The sequence below is a fragment of the Rosa rugosa genome, chromosome 4, assembly GCF_958449725.1.
Source record: "Rosa rugosa chromosome 4, drRosRugo1.1, whole genome shotgun sequence".
NCBI lineage: Eukaryota > Viridiplantae > Streptophyta > Magnoliopsida > Rosales > Rosaceae > Rosa > Rosa rugosa.
In genome coordinates, this window is record NC_084823.1 from 25,370,498 (window position 1) to 25,387,700 (window position 17,203).

The 17,203-nt window shown below is 39.2% G+C and overlaps 3 protein-coding genes across 3 annotated transcripts; all 3 read left to right on the forward strand.

Moving 5' to 3' along the window:
• The first annotated feature begins 2,277 nt into the window (after window positions 1-2,277).
• LOC133745971 (uncharacterized) lies at window positions 2,278-4,819 on the forward strand. The gene is made up of 2 exons (XM_062174129.1): window positions 2,278-2,436; window positions 3,164-4,819. Exon 2 carries the CDS (start codon window positions 3,424-3,426, stop codon window positions 4,612-4,614), a length of 1,191 nt encoding a protein of 396 aa, XP_062030113.1. The 5' UTR covers window positions 2,278-2,436; window positions 3,164-3,423; the 3' UTR covers window positions 4,615-4,819.
• A 2,729-nt stretch (window positions 4,820-7,548) lies between these two features.
• LOC133745972 (mitogen-activated protein kinase kinase kinase 17-like) lies at window positions 7,549-9,507 on the forward strand. Its single transcript, XM_062174130.1, has 2 exons — window positions 7,549-7,689; window positions 7,846-9,507. Exon 2 carries the CDS (start codon window positions 8,018-8,020, stop codon window positions 9,083-9,085), a length of 1,068 nt encoding a protein of 355 aa, XP_062030114.1. The 5' UTR covers window positions 7,549-7,689; window positions 7,846-8,017; the 3' UTR covers window positions 9,086-9,507.
• Window positions 9,508-11,712: 2,205 nt separating this feature from the next.
• LOC133745970 (pentatricopeptide repeat-containing protein At3g62890-like) lies at window positions 11,713-14,131 on the forward strand. Its single transcript, XM_062174128.1, has one exon. The coding sequence runs from the start codon at window positions 12,085-12,087 to the stop codon at window positions 13,957-13,959; it is 1,875 nt and encodes a 624-aa protein (XP_062030112.1). The 5' UTR covers window positions 11,713-12,084; the 3' UTR covers window positions 13,960-14,131.
• The last annotated feature ends 3,072 nt before the right edge of the window (window positions 14,132-17,203 follow it).

Sequence of the window (17,203 nt, forward strand, 5' to 3'; positions counted from 1 at the left end):
CCCAAAGATACACTCTTTATCCCTCCCACTTTCAATTTTTTTTTCTTTAAGATTAAATACTGTTTATTCCTTGAACTTTTACCCAAAAAACACTTCAGTCCTTGTCCTTCTAATTTCATACATTTACTCCTTGTACTCTCAATTTTAGACCGATAGGTCCATTCCGTTACTCTCCGTCCAAAATTCCGTTAAATCGCTAACGTGGCAATCCCTTTCCCACTTAAATATCTATTATACCCTTAGTTCGTTTTTTTTTTTTGAAATAATATTTTTTCTTTTTCTTAATTTTTATTTTTTTAATTTTTTATTTTTTAATTTTTCTGTTTATCTCTTCTTCTTCCAGCTATCTCTCTCTCTTCTTCAACTTCGCCAAACCCAATTGCTCTGTATCTAAGATGTGGGATAAGAGCCGTTAATAGTCGAACCCGCCCTCATGATAAACATGTGTTTACCAGTGACCCAAATTTAAAAAAAGCAAATTTTCCGAGTAATAAGTCAAGTGGAAAAATGGTGGGCGGCCAATTCGATCAAAAAAGGCTTGAAATTGAAGCACTGGGAGAAAATCTCCAAAACCCAATTCAAGTAATGGTTAATGGTAGCCATCAGAGACTCCAACTGCTCCGTCTTCCCTCCAATTAATCACGAAAACCTCCACCTCCCAACCTCCCCATCACTATCGTCTTCTTCCTCCTCGTCGTACACGACGGCGAAATCCAGGTCGTCGAAGCCGGAGCTGCGCACATCGAAAAACTTCTCATTGTCGTCATCGGGGGCGGCAACGGGGACCTCGAGCACGGGAATCGAGGAGGCGCGTGAGGCTTGGAAGGCGCTGAAAATCTCGCTGTTGTCGAGGCCCGGGGAGAGGGAGGAGGAGGAGAGGCCGAACTTGGGCCGGCCGCCTGCATCAACACCTTGGGTTTGGGATAGTGCCCGTCGCTTTGGGTTTGGGATTTCGCAGCTTGATTTCAGTTCAGGTAGGGATAGTGGAATTGATGCTTGCTTTTGGTTTTGAATGAGTTGAAGTTCTGGTTCTGCAGGAGCAGTGGTTTGGTTTTGTCAACCTAGATTCTAAGGTTTTGGGGAACAAGGGTATGTTAATTGTATGGTTTTGATGATTTGAGTGGTTAATTTTGAGGGGAATGGTGTTGGAGAATCAACCATGGCCATGGAGAGAGAGGTGGAAGAAGAAGATATAAACAGAAAAAGCAAAAAAAAAAAAAAAAAAAAAAAACTGAGGGTATAATAGACATTTTAACGGGAGATTGATTGCCACGTTAGCGATGTAACAGAGTTTTTCGACGGAGAGTAACAGAATTGACCTATTGGTCCAAAATTGAGAGTACAAGGAGTAAACGTATGAAATTAGAAGGACAGAGACTGAAGTGTTTTTTGGGTAAAAGTTTAGGGAGTAAACAGTATTTAACCCTTATATTTATGTTGTTGTATTATTTAGTTTTAACATATTCATCATATCCTCATAATGTTTTGTGTCTATAATCTTATTTTCAACTTATACGCATGTAATGTATCTTTATTTCAAATTCAAGAACTACTTTTTCATTCAATATATAACTTACTGATGTAGCAAAAATAAGTGAATAAGGAAAATTAGAACAATGGGAGAAACTGCTTGTATAAGAATCATAAAAGAAAAAAGAAAAAAAAAAGAGCTTGAGAGGAAGTGAAGCAAAACAAATAACAAAACCAAGGATAGAACCAGAGTGAGAAGAATTGTGAGGCATTATTTGTTTAATAGGGGCAATTTTGGATTTTGAAAGGAGGTCTACGTATCAATAAAGGATAGATGAATAGAAGTATCTAAGTACGCAATGAAAATTTGCATTTACGGAAAATAAAATCTAATGCAGAGTCAGGATGAGATAATTTAAGGGTGGCATTATTGAATACATGATTAACTTTAATTATAAAAATAGGGATGATAATCAAAGGAAAATGAATATTGATGAAAGTATATAAAAGGAAAGTCAACAAAAATGAAGTGATAGGCAAAGGAAGCAAGCTGGCCATGATGAAAGAAAATAAGAAAACAAGCTGGCCATCATCAAACAAACAACAACTCCCTATCGCCCAAAAAACAGCACAGAAAGAGAAAAAAAGAAAACCCACCGTAAACGCCGCCACGACATTGCCACGTAGGTTCGATAAGAAGCCGAGCCTAGCTTCTTCTTCAGTTAGCCGAACCACAAGGTTCGGACGACACAGCTGGATACAGCCTGTCACCAACAAAGTCCCACTCACCTATTCCCCTAACTACGCTCGCTCTCTCTCTCTCTCTCTCCCCCCCTCCTTCTCTCCTCTTCTCCATCTCTCTCTATCTCTCTCCGTCTGTGTGTGTGGAAGTTAGGGTTTGCTGATTTCCTTGTGCGGTTCTTCAATTTTATGCTCGGACTTCACCAGATCACGATTCTCGGCTTTGTAAGCTCTCGATTGATCTCCTTTATGCTTCGTCTACTATTTTCTTTCGCTGTGATTTCGATGCCTTATGTTGCAATCGTTGTTCTGCTTTTCGAATTCTTCTTTCCCTGAATTTCAATTATTTATAGCCAAAATTGGGACTATCTCAGTGATAAAATAGGTTTTCCGTTTGTTCTTGGAAGGATTAGATTTGCATAATGTTCGTCTAGGGTTTATTGCTTTCTTGTTGTTTTTTTGTTTGTTTGTTTTGTTTATGGATATTGAATCAATAAATGATGTTAGACTTTCTGGGTTTGATTTTATTTTTTCTTTATTTTTCATTCTTTGTATTTTATATGAGGTGATATTGTAGTTCTGAAAAACCATTTTTTGTTATTACATATTGTGGGGTAGTATTAGTTTGTATAATGATATAGACAAAAAGCTAATGGCAGTCCTTCAAGGGTTTTAATTTACTGAAAATGAATTTGTTGCTGATTGTTGGGTGGGCAATCTTGCACCCTCTTCCTTTTCTTTCATAACTGTGGATCTAGTAGTTTTGTTCTATTTGAAAGAATTAATGTTTGGATTTGTTTAAACACCATTTAATTTGTCAGCCTTTACGAGTTAATTTATCTTTCATTGTTGTGTTGTTATTCAGTTTCTTGAGTTTGTAACTAGCTTCACCATGCTTTTGTATTTTTGTGGCTTCCTTGTGTGCTTATGCTTTATTTCGTCTATGATGCAGGTGGCTGGGTAACATAATCAACTTAAGAGTCCAATCGTTCTACAGTTATTGGCAGTTCTGTATGGTTGTTTGGAATGTATCACGAATGTAAACACCAGTAATAGGTATAGTTAATCTGTGTTCGATGAGCACCTTCTGGTACAACTTTTCAAGCTGCTTCTATAGTTCCTGTTGATTCTGGAAAGGAAGCGTTTACGCTACCCGAGGATCTTTTGTATCCATGCTGGCAGAGAGCATGCGTGGAATCTGTGCTTCGGGTAATGCCCCAGACGAGAATTGCTGCCGATACACTCGGTGTGTTGACCGTATGTCTAGTTGCTCTCTTGATCCTTCTGGGTGTCCTCTGCATCACCTACTTGTTTTACTTTCGCTGTCGTATTCGTAGTCAGGGTTTTGTTCAACTCAGTTATTTCAGTGGCCCTTGGATAATCCGAATAACTTTCATTTTGTTTGCAATCTGGTGGGGAATTGGTGAAATTATCCGGTTAAGTTTGTTGAGACGGGAAGGAAGACTGTTGAATACCCTTAACTTGAAATGGCAGGAGACTGTCTGCAAATGCTATATTGTCTCAAACCTGGGGTTTGCAGAACCTTGCCTATTCCTGACCCTTGTGTTCCTACTTCGTGCTCCTTTGCATACAATGGAGTCAGGTATTCTAAGCCGACAATGGAATGGGAAAACAGCTGGTTACATTCTTTTCTACTGCCTCCCAATGGTTCTTCTACAGCTCGTTGTCATAGTAATTGGACCCACTCTGAACAGTAATCATGAGTTGCCTCCCTACTTTACCATTACCAGTTCAATGAACAAGACTGATCAGATTGTCCTCTGCACTTACCCTTTACTGAGTACATTACTTCTTGGGATTTTTGCCATCATTCTAACTGCCTACGTGTTTTGGCTTGGAAGGCAGATTTTAAAGATGGTCATCAATAAGGGTCTGCAGAAAAGAGTTTATACATTGATATTCTCAGTTTCAAGTTTCCTTCCATTGAGGGTTACTTTGCTTAGCTTCTCTGTTTTATCTAAACCAGAGCACTTTCAGTTTGAAGCTCTTGCTTTCTTGGCTTTTCTTGCCCTTTTATGTTGTGCGGGTGTGTGTATATGCATGCTTGTTTACTGCCCGGTTGCGGATTCTTTAGCGCTGGGGAGTTTACAGGACTTGGAGGGTAGGAGGAGACTTGATGATGGTCAAAATGACACCATTTCTCTTATTGCTAACCAGAGTCATATGGAAGAAAGTGCTGGATTTAGTCCCAGTAGAAGCTCTGATGTGTCAACCAAGCAGCGCGGATCAATTTCTTTCCGTGCTTTGGGAAAGGAGGATGGTTCTTCTAGGGGACCATTTGTGGAATTGAGCCTCTTCTCTCCTAGTGAAGATGCAACACCCCCAGAATCACCTCCGCTTCTTGGCTGGCCTATGCGTCCCTCTCCTTCACCTCACCAGTAGGAGCTGTGCAAAGAACCACCTAGATAGGATGAGAAGCATGCAGCAACTATTCGTGTTCAATATCAATTTTGTGGTAAAGGAAAACTGATTGTAAAGGGTTTAGATTTTTGAATAAGGGCTTTTATTCTTGGTTTGCTTTTCTAGTTTTAGATAAATGGTGGTTTAGCTTGCTTGCTTAATGGAATTTGTGATCTGATCTTTCTTATCTCCCTCTCCTGAACTATTTTTATAGCCATTTTTACTTTGCTCACAGGTTTGTTAATCTATTCTGAAATGAATTCAAGACATTTCTGATTTACATTTTAGATAATATCTTCGATGCACACGCCTGTTCTGCACTTGTAAGTTGCTTGGGGTAAGTTTCTTTATATTTTACAGTAATGATGAAACCAGTCTAAGAAAAAGAACCAGAAACAAAAGCTCCTCATTTCACAGGATTTATCTCCGCAACCTTGTCCTTCCTGCCCCTTCGAAATGTGTGGCAAATCTGCAAATGCGTCCCTTACCTATTTTAGGGAAGGAGAATGCTCGACCGTCTCACTACTCTTTTGGGTCGGAAAAGGGTTGACAGCATGTCTCATTGTTTGATATGGATGCCTATCCAAATGACTTAAATCTTTGGTGGACCATGGTTGCAGTGGCACTTGTCGGATTGATCCACATATGATTCATTTTTTAATTGTGTGAGTTTAACTTGATTTATTTCATGTTGGTTTTAAGTCGTTGTATTAGGTTGTGCTGATTCGTCTTAATTTATTTTTCTAGTTTATTTGTTGATTTTTTGTACGTATATGGATTCACCATTCACTTTATAAATGTCTGTGTAATGTGTAAACCAATTGCTATTACAAAAGAATTTACATTCCACAATTCACTTTTTTTTTTCTTTGAAAGATTTCAATGTGGTATCTATTTTCTCAAATTATCTTTTCATGTTTTCGCAGTGCAAATTAAGCTCGTTACATATTCTCAAATAAGGCTAACTAACTTTTTGAATTGCTTGTTCTCTATTATGGTTTCCATTGTCCTGCTTATTAACTCGTTAATATCTCCTCAACAGATACTCTTCACACTCCTAAATATTTGAAAACCAGTATATAATTCAGATAATTAGTTTACATGCGCCGTCTGACAATATGGCCAATGCATGCTACAAGACAGATCACTTTATGTAAGGGATTATTGCCTTACAAAAGAGTGAAAATTTGTGAAGACCAAATCCTTGCAAAAGACCAAAAACAACGACCTAAAATTGCTTGCATTTTCAAGACTCATATGCAACGAAAAATTACAGGAATTTTTCCTTGCATATCTTCATTTGAGATCATGTTGTTTTTTAATAAAGACAGTTCCTTGTCGTTGACTCTACATATCAAGATCATGTCGTCGCATTTCGGTTATACGTCTTTAGACTGATATAGTTGGGTCTTTCAATAATAAGAAAATAAAATGCTTGTGTTATATGTATAACTGTTATATATCACTTGATAGTTGTGGCCAACCGCCTTGATGTGTTATCTCAATCGGAGGAATCCAGTTCTAAGAATATTCTTAATTACAAGGAAGTAGCTAATAAATTTGGCAAACTTCTCATTAGTGGTGGCACAACAGTGGGACGAAGACTTATATTCCCGGTTAGGCTTCACCGATCGGTTGAGAATGACAATCAATATGTTATGGTTATGGTGATGGTTGAGGATGCAATTGATATATTGAGCTTGAAATACTGGAATCCTTTATATGAATTTTCACAAGTAGATTAGTTGTCGGACTTCACCTATTCATAAAACGAGATGTGGTGCCTTCAATAGCGTTTGAGTAAAGCTTGGGGAACCTTTTCTAATAAGGAAAAAAAAAAAAAACTTTTACTCCCTCAATTTTCACCCAATCGACACTTTCGTCCATGACATTTATAAAATATTACTTTAGTCACTCAACATCAACCTCACCTTACATTTTTGTCTCTCCGTTAAATTTACCATAAAAAATTCAGTTGGATCAATTATGTATTTATCAACAACACATTTTCTCAAAGATATTTGGAATAAATTCAGTTTATTACCTTGAATTTTACACCAAAAATCATGTGAGTTCCTGATATTTTAATTTTATCAGCAACCCCCTGATGCTTGCCAATTTGATCAATCTAATCCAACCTGTCAATTTTGACTGTCAATGCCTTGGAATTTAATAATGAAAATTGGGTCCCAAAACAAAGCCAAACCCCCAGATTTGCCAACTAGATCCACATTGGCATTCCAAGTCATCGCCACATCATAAAAAGGTAGGTAATATTTGATCCACGTCAGCACTTAACGGTCAAAATTTATGAATTGGACTATACTGATCAAATTGATAGCATGAGTAGTTGAATTCTCTAATATGGACATGAGTTGTTAGAAAGTTATCTTGATTAGTAGAAGACATTTAAATGTAGAGGGATTGAGAGAAAAGAGTTAGTCAAAATAAGATTTTCTTTTTTACAATTTTGTTTTGCGCTTAGTGTTATTTAACTTATTTTTGAATAAGTGCACAGTAAGTTCTATAATGAAGTTTATTTGTTAGGGTTCTTTTCCTATTTAGGCCGAATAGAAATAACATTGTACTGCTGTAGGAGCTTTAGGCTTTAGTATATGTGTATTAGCTCAATGAAGCCATGTGAATTCATCTCCTTACGAAAAAAGAACGAATGGCACGAAATTGGGTGTCTTAAGAGCCGCTCCTTTGCTGTCTAATTTCTAAGGGGAGGCATAATCTGAAAATGGTCACTTTTTCTATATTTTTCTTCAAAAATATAATTTTGTCTAGTTTCCGCCACGTGGCAGGTACCCATTTAAACCCTCCTTCCACGAGACTAGGGTAGCCAATCGTTTTGTGCCCATCAGGCTTTAATATAAATTCAAAACCCCTCCCCCCAAATTTGATTTCCTTTTTCCTGATCAGTATTTGCAAGAAGAGAAGAAGAAGAAGATCAAAAGTTGTTAAAGAAGGGATCATTCCCTACAGGGCGGTTTTCCATCTTCAGGGAAACCGCTCTACTCTTGTTCATTCGTTTTCTTGAACCAACAACAAAAAGTAAGAGTTTTTTGGTTCGTCATTGAATTTACAGTTTAAGTCAATACTAAACTCTTTGTTCTTGATAATTAAAGCTTTCCATTCATTCACTCTGGAACTTTTTACAACCTTCCAACTTTGATCATAACATGTTATCGTTTCTCTTGTGATCATCAGTTTCGATATTCTACAATTCAAACCGAAATAGAACGATTCATTTTACTCGCATGCATTTAGAATTAATTAGAGAGAACACGTCCGCTAGTACCTGCATATTTTGAATTGGGTTATTTTGTGCCCAACCCAAGATATCAGTGTTTGTTTTTGAAATAAAAAAGAAGAAGAAATCATGGGTAGAATTGATGAATGCACATCTCCTCTGCCTGGTGAATGGATGAAGGGCAAATTGGTTGGATCCGGTTCTTTTGGAAGTGTCCATTTGGCCATGAGCAAATCCACAGGAGGACTTTTCGTTGTGAAGTCGTCGCAGTCTCGGGATGGAGCGCTCGCTCTTGAGAATGAGGCTAAGATTCTCCACAGTTTGAATTCCCCATATGTTGTTCGATGTATGGGGATCGAAAATGGTAAAGAGAAATTGTGCAATGTGTTTATGGAGTACATGGCAGGGGGTAGTTTATCAGATGTGGCTCAGATATTTGGCGGGGCTTTCGATGAAGACGTGGTTCGTTTGTACTCGAGAGAGATTCTTCATGGTCTCAGGTATCTACACGAAAATGGGATTGTGCATTGTGATCTCAAGTGCAAGAATGTGCTCTTGAGCTCCTCCGGGAATGTGAAGCTGGCAGACTTTGGTTGTGCTAAGAGGCTCAAGGACTCAAACACCAAGAATGGGGGTAGCTCCACGCCTTCCACCACTGTTGGTGGAACTCCATTGTGGATGGCTCCTGAAGTTTTGAGGAATGAAGGGCTGGATTTTGCTTGTGACATTTGGTCATTGGGATGCACCGTGATTGAAATGGCCACCGGAAGGCCTCCTTGGGCCGCTGAGATATCTGATCCGAGAGCTGCTGTTTTGAAGATTGCTTGCAGCAACGAGAGGCCTCAGTTTCCGAGACAGTTTTCAAGTGAGGGGTCGGATTTCTTAGCGAAATGCTTGGAGAGAGACCCGAAAAGGAGGTGGTCTGCTGAGCAACTACTTAACCATCCCTTTGTCTCTGGAAATCCAATGAGAGTTTCAAGAAAGGGCGAGACATGCTCACCGGCAAGTACTTTGGACGATATTGGAACTTACGATGAGAGTTCTGATTGTAGTTCTGATCGTGGAATGGAGAGCTGTGAGGGCAACGAGTTGACCAGCAGAAATCCTTTCTCGAGGTGTTTTGATGAAAGAAACAGAAGTACAGTAAGGCCTGAGTGTCACTTTGAGTCATCTGAAAATTGGATCACTGTTAGATAGAGTGAGAAAGAGCAGACGTGATACTCTTTAGTCCATACCACAGCACAGCACTTCGCAGAGCAGAAGGAATTGTAATGTTCATATTTTGTAGACGGTTGATGAAGATGGGCGGGTATGTTTTCTTTCCATTGTTGTACAGCTAAGCTAGCAAGTGGAAAGAGATACGGGTCGACACTTCCCCCATGGTAGTATTCATTTCATTTGGTATCTTGTACACTCGTAGATTTGCAGCATAAATTCAGATTAATCTCAACCAGTCTCGTTGGACAGGCGTTTGGAAATAGGTTCCATTACAAAATTAGACTAAGGAAGAACACAAATGGATGATTGATGTGGATTTTTTGTAGGTTATATAAGATTCAATATGTAATATAACTGGACTCAGTTTTTGATATATATATATTCTCCAGAACTTCTTGTCTCCTCCCGATCTAACACAGCGAGGGTCCTACCAAAATGTATAGCTTTCTTTTTTCTTCTCTCTTTGAACTTGTATAAGTAACAGTAACAACATAACAACTGATAAATCCCTAGAAATAAATTTTCTGTTCAGATTTGATCTAGAAATTTTGGGGGTTTCCCTTAAGGAATTTGAGTCTTGAGCTCAAAATAAACGCAACAACATAGCTGTATGCTGTTGAGAGCAAGATAACAACAAAAATTAGAAGATCAGGGTTCTCTTATTATATATGTTTCCATACTGCATTCTTCAGCAAAGTTTCCACACTATAAATTCAGGGTTCTCTTACTTTGTGCCCCCAACTAAATACCTATGATACTGATTAGACCTGCTTCGGTTTTCGATATTTTTCACCAACATTTGCTTCCTGAATCACAATGGTGGCCTGGTGGGCGTTGAAAGTGGAAACATGCATCCTGCTTTTATTTACCTTTGCTACAATATATGACTGGTGATGTAAATAAAGAATGATCATATCTTGAGCATTCTTGATTCTTGAGGATATACCTTGCCAACTCTATTCCATGGTACCCAGAAAGCTGTATCTTTACCTCCCATTTTGTTCTATTGAGTTCCCTGGTCTGGAAAGGAAAGAAGTCAAATACACTATTTTAAAGAAAAACCAAGAAATTATATCCTATATTAAAGGGCGAGTTATTCACATAAATGTACTACAACTATAGAGTTTGGTGATTCTACTTCACATTTGGAGCATAAATATTTAACGATCTGCTCTTGGGTATATAATGGCTGTTGCAAGACTTACTGGATAGAGAGGGCGTTGGAGTTGTTTGAGGATATGAAGAAGAGGGAACGTACCCCCAACCGGGTTACTTATGATTCGTTTATTAGATACTATGCTGCTGTTAATGAGATTGACAAGGCTGTGGATATAATATGATTTTATCTTTTTTTTTATTGGGGAAATTACTGGTCCCCCCTTTAACTTTTGGTGTGTCGACAGTTCAGTCCCTGTTATTCCAATTTTAACAGATAACTCCCCAAACATTCAAATTTCACACAATTTGATCCAAAATTACCATTTTACCCCTCACTTCCTTTTTTCACATACACACACACACACATATATACATATATCTACATATACATACATACATACATACATACATATATACACACACACACACACACACACACATTATATATATACACACACATATGTATAAAATTATACATATATTTATATATCTACATATACATATACATATACATACATATATATATATAGATATACACACACACATTAGATATATAAAAGTTGTGAATTTTTTTTATAATATGAAACATAAACATAGTATATAGACTTACCAAATACATAAACACATTAGATATATATGTATACATACATATACATATATATATATATATATATATACATATATATCTACATATACATACATATATATATATATATACATACATATATATATATATATATATATACATACATATATATATATATATGTGTGTGTGTGTGTGTGTGTGTGTGTGTATATCTGCATATGTATATGTACACACACATATATACATATAATTAAATATATATAAAAAGAGAGAGAGAAGAATAAAAATATACACACACATATACATACATATATACATACATACATATATACTCACACACACACACACACATACATATATATATAAAGAGAGAGAGAAGAATAAAAAATGTATATACATACACACACACACATATATATATATACATATGTATAAAAGAGAGAGAGAGAAGAATAAAACAAAAACAAAAAAAAATAAGTGAGGGGTAAAATGGTAATTTTGGATCAAATTGTGTGAAATTTGAATGTTTGGGGAGTTATCTGTTAAAATTGGAATAACAGGGACTGAACTGTCGACGCACCAAAAGTTAAAGGGGGAACCAGTAATTTTCCCTTTTTTATTCATCATTTTCCACCCTTCTGCAATTTTTGTTTTCGGAATCAGTATGGTTGAGTTTTAGAAAATTTCTTTATAAAAAAAAAAAAAAATACAAATAATTGTCGACAGTGGTCCTAGTTTGCATTTGCATGCGCACTATCTTCTAGTCAAGTACCCTTTGTTTTAACACTACACGAGACATGGAATTGAATAATATATAGGAAGAGTCGATGTCGTAAGTTGCCTAGCTACATAAGGCACAAGTATTGCTTCACCGTTTGGACAAGCGCGGCTATGTTGAATTGGGACAACCCACAGCTACCTGTTTGGCGTCATTGGGTGAAAGCTACAAATTGTTTGGCAAGAGTATCGGTGTCCAGATGATGTGCTATAATGACCATCATTTGAGTGAATTGGACGGAAGAAACAGAATATTTGTTATTATTCATTGTTTGCTCTTTTACGTCTTTCTTTTCAACTACGTTCTGTTTCCTATCCCAATCCACGGATTGAGAAGTTAAAGATCCAGAGAAAAAGATGCAAAGATAGCAAAATTCTGGCTAGTGTGCTGTGCTAACGAGTTTACATATTATGTGGTGCCTGTAAACTTGCAAGACTTGAGAGCTTGGTGTTCTTTATGGTGGTTGCTTATAAACCCCAAAAAGCAGGGGCCAAATCCCTCCTCCTGTTTTCTCTTTTTTCCCAACATTCAAAACCTGTTTCGGTGAAGCAAACCAAGCAAGCCCATGCTCGTATCATCGTCTCCGGCCTCACCGCCAACACCCAACTCATGGCTCACCTCCTCTGCTCCCTTGCTCTCTCCTCATCAACCCCATTTCACTACTCTCTCTCTCTTCACCACTCCATCACACACCCCACTGTTTTCGCCTCCAATAACATGATCCGCTGCTTCTCCAAAAGCCACTCACCTCGACACTCCCTGCTTCTCTACTCTTCAATGCTGCGAAGAAGCTGCTATTCCCAACCCAACAACCACACTTTCACTTTCTTGTTGCAAGCTTGCAGCGAGGCCGCCGCGCTCTGTGAAGGAGCTCAGGTCCATGCTCAAGCACTCAAACATGGTTTCGCTGACTTCGTGTTTGTCACGAATGCTTTGATTCATTTCTATTGTTCTTGTTCTTGTATTGAATGCTCCAAGAGGGTGTTTGACGACAATGCGCACTCCCGAGATATAGTTACTTGGAACTCAATGCTCGCTGCTTTTGTCAGAGGCGGACAGATTGATAATGCACGCAAGGTGTTTGATGAAATGCCCCAGAGAGATGTGATCTCATGGAGCACTGTTATCTCCGGTTACGTGCAAAACGGGCAGTTAGAGGAAGGGTTGGAGTGCTTCAAAGAGATGAGAGACAAGGGGATGAGGTTGAATGAGGCCACATTAGTCTCGGTGCTTTCAGCATCCGCCCAGATGGGTTTGCTAGAACACGGTAGGTTAGTTCACTCGCTTGTAGAGTCGTTGAAACTCCCGCTGACTGTTTCGCTTGGCACAGCACTAATCGACATGTATGCCAAATGTGGATGCATTGAACAGTCTAAACACTTGTTTAACAATATGCCCCTGAGAGATATATGGACGTGGAATGTTATGATCTGTGGATTGGCCTCTCATGGCCTTGCAAAAGAGGCGCTCGAACACTTTGAGAGGTTAACTAACGACGGTCTCTGTCCCGCCAACGTGACGTTCATTGGTGTCTTGGGTGCCTGCAGTAGAGCAGGTTTGGTTAGTGAAGGACGACATTATTTTAAATTAATGACCGACAGGTACGGCATTCAGCCAGAGATGGAGCATTATGGGTGCATGGTTGATCTCTTAGGCCGTGCAGGCTTTGTCGATGAAGCCGCTGAGATGATTGACAAGATGACGGTTCCACCAGATCCTGTATTATGGGCAACGCTACTTGGTGCTTGCAAGATGCATGGCTCAATAGAATTGGGAGAAAAGATTGGGAATAAGTTGATTCAATTGGATCCAACCCATGATGGGCATTATGTACAACTAGCCAGTATATATGCAAAAGCAAAGAAATGGGAAGATGTTGTTAGAGTTCGGAGATTGATGGCAGCAAAAAACACCAATAAAGCTGCAGGTTGGAGTTTGATTGAAGCACAAGGTAAAGTTCATAGATTTGTTGCAGGGGATAGAGAGCATGAACGTTCTCAAGAGATTTATAAAATGCTAGAGACTATTGTAACACGAATAGCGGAAGCTGGCTACTCGCCAAATGTTTTGTCGGTGTTGCATGATATAGGGGAGGAAGAAAAGGAGAATGCAATAAAGGAGCATAGTGAGCGGCTTGCAATGGCATTTGGCTTGTTGGTAACAGGGGATGGTGATTGCATTCGGATTGTGAAGAATTTGAGAGTTTGTGAGGACTGCCATGAGGTAAGCAAGATAATATCAAAGGTGTTTGGGAGAGAAATTATAGTGAGGGATGGAAGCAGATTTCATCATTTCAAGGAGGGCAAGTGTTCTTGCCTTGATTATTGGTAGATTAGCTTTTGATATTCTTATTTTCTGATTCTATTACCTCCCTTCTTTTTCATTGATTTCTTTGTTTTATATCTTTTCTCTAATGAGGGAGAAAAGTGGATAGTCTTGAACTCTTAATTAATCTTTTCCTCTGAAGTGAACTTCTCTGTTGTTTTCAGCTGCGCTAGTAAAGTCATTTTCGCTCATTTATGGTTATTTAGAGGAACAAAAATGCTTCCTGCGCGGACGGTGTGAGATGAGACATAGTTACCAACGTGCCCTTTTATAGGAGTGCTAGGCTCACTCTTAATTGAGTGTGTATGACCCACACTCAGACAAGTGTCAATCTCTAATGGTTTTCAACTATTAAATTACATAATAACAATTAAAGTTGCTTTAATTTTTTTTTTCATATCTACCCCTGAGCTATTTAGTTTCCCGTGTCCCCACTAACCATATTTCTCCCTCCATTTTCTACTTTCCCTACACTATTCATTTCTAGATAGAGCGATTGAAAAGATAGATCCCATTTAGTCAAAACTCATGTGATTGGTACCACTTAATAGCCTATTACGAGCATAATCAAAACTCATGTAATCAAACAAACTAGCCTCTCCATTCTTGACTTATTCGGCTACAGTGGTGCTGCATTCATTAGTAATAGCAATTAACTAGGTAGCTTTTATTTTTCAATGAATAAATTTAGCAAATTTGGTTAATTAGTAAGTATTTTGGTTAGTAAGTATTGCAAAATAATGCCAGCAAGGGTTGGCAGGATTGGCAAAAGCAAGGTTCTTGCCTTGGTTGGCACCCCCATCCAAGGTTCGAGCCCCAGAGTTATCAATTTATCCCTTGTTGGTAGGTTGCTGAGTGCCGGAGTCTTACGGGGCCTATGTGAACGCTGGTGAAACGTGCCAAATTCAGTGTGGTAGTGTGTGCGTTGGGACGTTGTGGGGTCTGTCTACTCTAAACCGGTTCGGGGCCTAGATGTTAGTTGGACTCCTGCCAAGGCCTGCCTCGGGTAATCGGGGCAAACGGTCGATCATAAAGTTCCTGAGCCGGAGGGACCTGCCTCCCCCCTCCGAAATACTTTCTCATCCAAAAAAAAAAGTATTGCAAAATAATCAGCAAAAACAAAAAGAGGAACCTTCTGTCTTCAACCATTAAGATCGACAAAAAATAAGATCCTTCTATCTATTAACGTTTTACAAAATTACATCACCAAAAAAATCTATTGTTCAACTAATTTACTTTGAGGTAATTAAGCCTTCTAGCCTGGGAAAATTAAAGCTTTAATTCGCTTGTGGCGAGAATAGAAAGTAGAATGAGGAGGGTCTCTCTCTTTTCCAAAATAGGGGTAGAGATGGAAAGAAAATAAATTCAAAGAAACTTTAATTGTTATTGTATAATTTAATAGTAGAAAATCATGAGAAGTTGACACTTGTCTGAGTGTGATGCATGGTACATAGTTTTTTTGTTTTTTGTTTTTGAGAAAAAGGGCGGTGCGGCAGCCCTCAAGCCTTGATAGCCTTGATTAAAAACACTGTCGAATACAAGGGGGGGGGGGGGGGGACAATGAGCCTAAACCACTGATTACAATAAGTAGCTAGAGAACATCCTGAAATATTATCATGAGTCAAAGAAACTTTAATTGTTATTGTATAATTTAATAGTAGAAAATCATGAGAAGTTGACACTTGTCTGAGTGTGATGCATGGTACATAGTTTTTTTTTTTTTTTTTTTGGAGAAAAAGGGTGGTGCGGCAGCCCTCAAGCCTTGATAGCCTTGATTAAAAAAACTGTCGAATACAAGGGGGGGACAATGAGCCTAAACCCCTGATTACAATAAGTAGCTAGAGAACATCCTGAAATACTATCATGAGTCTCTCCTAAAAATTAAAGCTTTAATTCGCTTGTGGCGAGAATAGAAAGTAGAATGAGGAGGGTCTCTCTCTTTTCCAAAATAGGGGTAGAGATGGAAAGAAAATAAATTCAAAGAAACTTTAATTGTTATTGTATAATTTAATAGTAGAAAATCATGAGAAGTTGACACTTGTCTGAGTGTGATGCATGGTACATAGTTTTTTTTTTTTTTTTTTTTTTTTTTTGAGAAAAAGGGCGGTGCGGCAGCCCTCAAGCCTTGATAGCCTTGATTAAAAAAACTGTCGAATACAAGGGGGGGACAATGAGCCTAAACCCATGATTACAATAAGTAGCTAGAGAACATCCTGAAATACTATCATGAATCTCTCCTAAAAACTTGTACTCAACAAAGCACCAACTAGCAAAGAGCGCTTTACTGGCGACTCTATTTGCTTTAACTGCTTTAACGCAGCGGTGACACAACGGAAAGATAACTTGGTCTGCAACTCGATTACAGCAAAGCATAACTACCATACGTACAGCTTTCCCATCATGATGCCACTGGAAACAACATCCAGTGACACTTAGTTTCACTCTGCTACTAGGAGGTAGCGACCATTTGACTAAGCAAGGAACTTGCCACCTACCTAGAGCAGACAATTTACTGCTACTAGAAGCTTGCGACCATTTGCAAGTGCAAGGAACTCGCCGCCTACCTAGAGCAAACCAGGCACACAAGGTGCATAAACTGGCATATAGGCCACTGCCTCCAACCAGAACACGGTTGGAGCTTATTACTGACAAAGCAAAAACAAAAACACTGCAAGTAACTAAAACACTGAAGACAACAACAACAAATAAAAACAAAGAAAAGCCCAAGCAGCATGGCACTGACACAAAGGCCCGGCCCAACCAGTGGCATGACCCAGACACAAAGGTCCGGCCCAACCACCGCTCACCACAAACAACTAGCGCCGCCGTCCACCTAGCAAGCTGCCAGCGTGCTCCACCGTCCCGTCGCCTTGCACTAGGCCGCCGCCGCAACGCATCCCAACGCCACAACACCGCCACACCACAAAGCCGACCGTCCCAAAACCTGGCCGACGTCAGAACCCAGATCTCAGAAAGAAGCAGACCCACTATGTGCTCATCTCTGCCACTAGATCGAAGACCCCGCCACCGCCAACCACCCAGAACCGGCCGTAACGCCCGAAGCCTCCGCCGCTGCTCCATGTCCGGTCTCACCCACGATCGGAGAAGAAGAGATCCAGATCGCTCTTCCCCGTCCGAGATGCAGCCGCTATCCTCCATCTCTGAGCTAGGCCTCCACCATAGCACCACGCTGCTAGCACGGATTAACATCCTCTCCCGGACCGGAACGTAGCGGCAGGGGCGCCGGCAG

Excerpts from the sequence above, each read along its gene's own strand:
- LOC133745971 (XM_062174129.1), top strand. The coding sequence starts at position 3,424 with ATGCCCCAGACGAGAATTGCTGCCGATACACTCGGTGTGTTGACCGTA.
- LOC133745972 (XM_062174130.1), top strand. The coding sequence starts at position 8,018 with ATGGGTAGAATTGATGAATGCACATCTCCTCTGCCTGGTGAATGGATG.
- LOC133745970 (XM_062174128.1), top strand. The coding sequence starts at position 12,085 with ATGGTGGTTGCTTATAAACCCCAAAAAGCAGGGGCCAAATCCCTCCTC.